Source organism: Myotis davidii, unplaced genomic scaffold (genome assembly GCF_000327345.1).
Source record: "Myotis davidii unplaced genomic scaffold, ASM32734v1 scaffold3994, whole genome shotgun sequence".
NCBI lineage: Eukaryota > Metazoa > Chordata > Mammalia > Chiroptera > Vespertilionidae > Myotis > Myotis davidii.
The window spans coordinates 45,143-47,601 of NW_006285619.1; the positions used below are offsets into that span (position 1 = coordinate 45,143).

The 2,459-nt window shown below is 50.9% G+C and overlaps 1 protein-coding gene across 1 annotated transcript in view; it reads left to right on the forward strand.

The window, feature by feature from the left end:
* Positions 1-975: 975 nt before the first annotated feature.
* Positions 976-2,459, forward strand: part of LOC107181941 (putative serine/threonine-protein kinase PRKY) — a gene marked incomplete at both ends in the record, with an annotated part of 23,150 nt that continues 21,666 nt past the window's right edge. The window contains one exon of the mRNA XM_015559254.1: positions 976-998. Coding sequence (XP_015414740.1) covers positions 976-998 — 23 coding nt within the window. The remainder of the gene's footprint in view (positions 999-2,459) is intronic.

The following is a 2,459-nucleotide window of genomic DNA, read 5'->3' on the forward strand; positions in this document are numbered from 1 at the left end:
CCTCGGCGCCCCGCCTCGCGCCCCCTCAAGGCACCGTCTTGACCTTTTGGGGAAGTTTCCGCCTTTTTTAGTGTCTTCATTTTTGTGTTGTTTTTGTTGTTGCCATGGTGAAGGGATTGGTGCGTTTCGTTTCTTCTTTCTGGGAGTTCGTTCCGGGTGGATAAAGAAGCCGTCGATTTTAGGGGGGGCGGGGCTGGGGGGGTTGGTTTTGTATCCTGCTACCTTGCCGGATCCGTGGGTGAAGTCTAGTCGGGTTTTTTTGTTTGTTTGTTTGGTTTTGGTGGAGTCTTTTTAGGGTTTTCTGTGTACAACGAGCAGAAATCACCTTTTTTGGAGACGGGCCATGTATTCAACGACCCTCCCTCGGGGTCTGGACCCCAACCTCCGGCCCCGGCTCCGACATCACAAACGTTCCTGGAGGTCACGTCACATTGGGGACCTCGCGCGCTCCCCATGGCAACCCCTCCCACCCCCACCTCTATGCCCCCAAGGACAGAGGCGTCGGCTCTGAGGGCATCTGCGGACCCCAACTTGGCCACACACATCCCCACCCTGTGCCCAGCGGCAGGGGGCACTTAGACGTTACCCACTTATTGGGGGACACGTGTGTGTCTTGGGGGACAGGTGTGCTGTGGGCGCAACGGGGTGGGCGCGTTTGGAGAGCGATTATACATTTCCTGGAGTTGCACCTGCTTTTTTTCTTTTTCTTTTCTTTTTTTTTATTCTGTGCATCCGAATCTTGTCATTTTATTTTCATCAGTTTTCTACTTTTATTCTTTTTAAATATATTTTTATTGATTTCAGAGAGGAAGGGAGAGGGAGCTAGAAACATCCATGATGAGAGAGAATCATGGACCGGCTGCCTCCTGCTCGCCCCCTACTGGTTGGGGATGGAGCCCACAACCCGGGCAGGTGCCCTTGACTGGGAATCGAACCCGGGACCCTTCAATCCTAGGTCAAGGCTCAACCCCTGAGCCACACCGGCTGGGCCACCGTGGGTAGTTTCATGGAGACGTTACTTAATCTAGGCCTTGTTCTGAGGACATTCCGAGTATTAAGAGTCAACCAAGGTGCCCGCTGTTACCCAGCTGGTCGCGGACAAAGGGGCAGGTTGCCCCCCAGGCCCGACCAGTGCATCCTCCTGCCTTGTCCCCAAGCCTGTGCCGTGGCTCCAACTCCTGAGCTGGCACAAATGGACAAAGGCTCCCTGAGCCAGCCTGGGCCTCTGCATCTCTTTCTGCGGCAAGGTAGAGCTTGCTGGATTTGAGTTATGAAAATTATTATTTCTCGGAGAGTAAGAGCAGGGAGCTGTTCAAGAGGCCCTGGGATCCCATAAAAACGCAAGAAGTCAGCAAGTTAAAGGCCCTCTCGGGCTCCCTTCCTCTTTCTGTTTCCTCTTACGCCTGTCGCTCAGCCTTTATAGGTTCCCGTGCCTCCAGCTGTAAAAACTGGGAAAGGACTTTCTCCCACCTCCTCTCCACGGGAACGTTTGAAGGCGAAATAGATCGGAGGAAAACACAAAACACGTCTCTCTCCATAATAATACAACCTACTTTCCAAGTTTAAAATGTTGCTTTCCATTCATTATCTCGCAGGCATCCACCCTTTCTCCCCCGACAAAGATCCCTGTTAGCGGGACAAAGCAGGGGAAGTTGTATCGCTAAGCAAACATCACGAAGTTTACCAACAGTGGGACAGACCCTTCTTCTAGGCTCTATCCCTCTCCGTCTCTGTAAAAAAATCAATAAAATATATATTTTTTAAAAAATCAATGGAGGGCCCTGGCCGGTGTGGCTCAGTGGATAGAGCATCAGCCTGTGGACTGAAGGGTCCCGGGTTCGATTCCCGGTCAAGAGCACAGGCCTGGGTTGTGGGCTCGATCCCCACTCGGGGGCGTGCAGGTGGCGGCCGATCTATGATTCTCTCTCCTCATGGATCTTTCTCTCTCTCCCTCTCCCTTTATCTCTGAAATCAATAAAAATACATTTTTAAAACAAATATATCAATGGAGGAATATCCTCCCAGGAGGATTAACAGCAAGAAACAGACACAAAAATAATACAAAACATAAAAATATGTTTTTATATATTTTATAAAAAAATATTCCAAGTGAGCATGACAGGGTAACCGCTAGTGGAGACAGGTGTCACCACAGGGTTCCCCGGAACTCTGGTTTGGGAAGGAAGACGGTATGGGAGGCTCCCCCATTTCCTGTTGTGTTCCCCCCTCTCTCCGGTCTCTCCCCATATCCATCTATCTATCAATATATGCGTCTGTCTGCCCATCCATCCATCCATCTGTCACCCATCCATCCATTGATTACTTTTAATGATTTATTATTGACTAGAGGCCCGGTGCACGAATTCATGCACAGGGTTGGGTCCCTTGGCCTGGCTGGCGATTGAGGCTGATTGGGATCCGTCTCACCCAGTCCCCATCAGACCCAATGGCCAACCTCC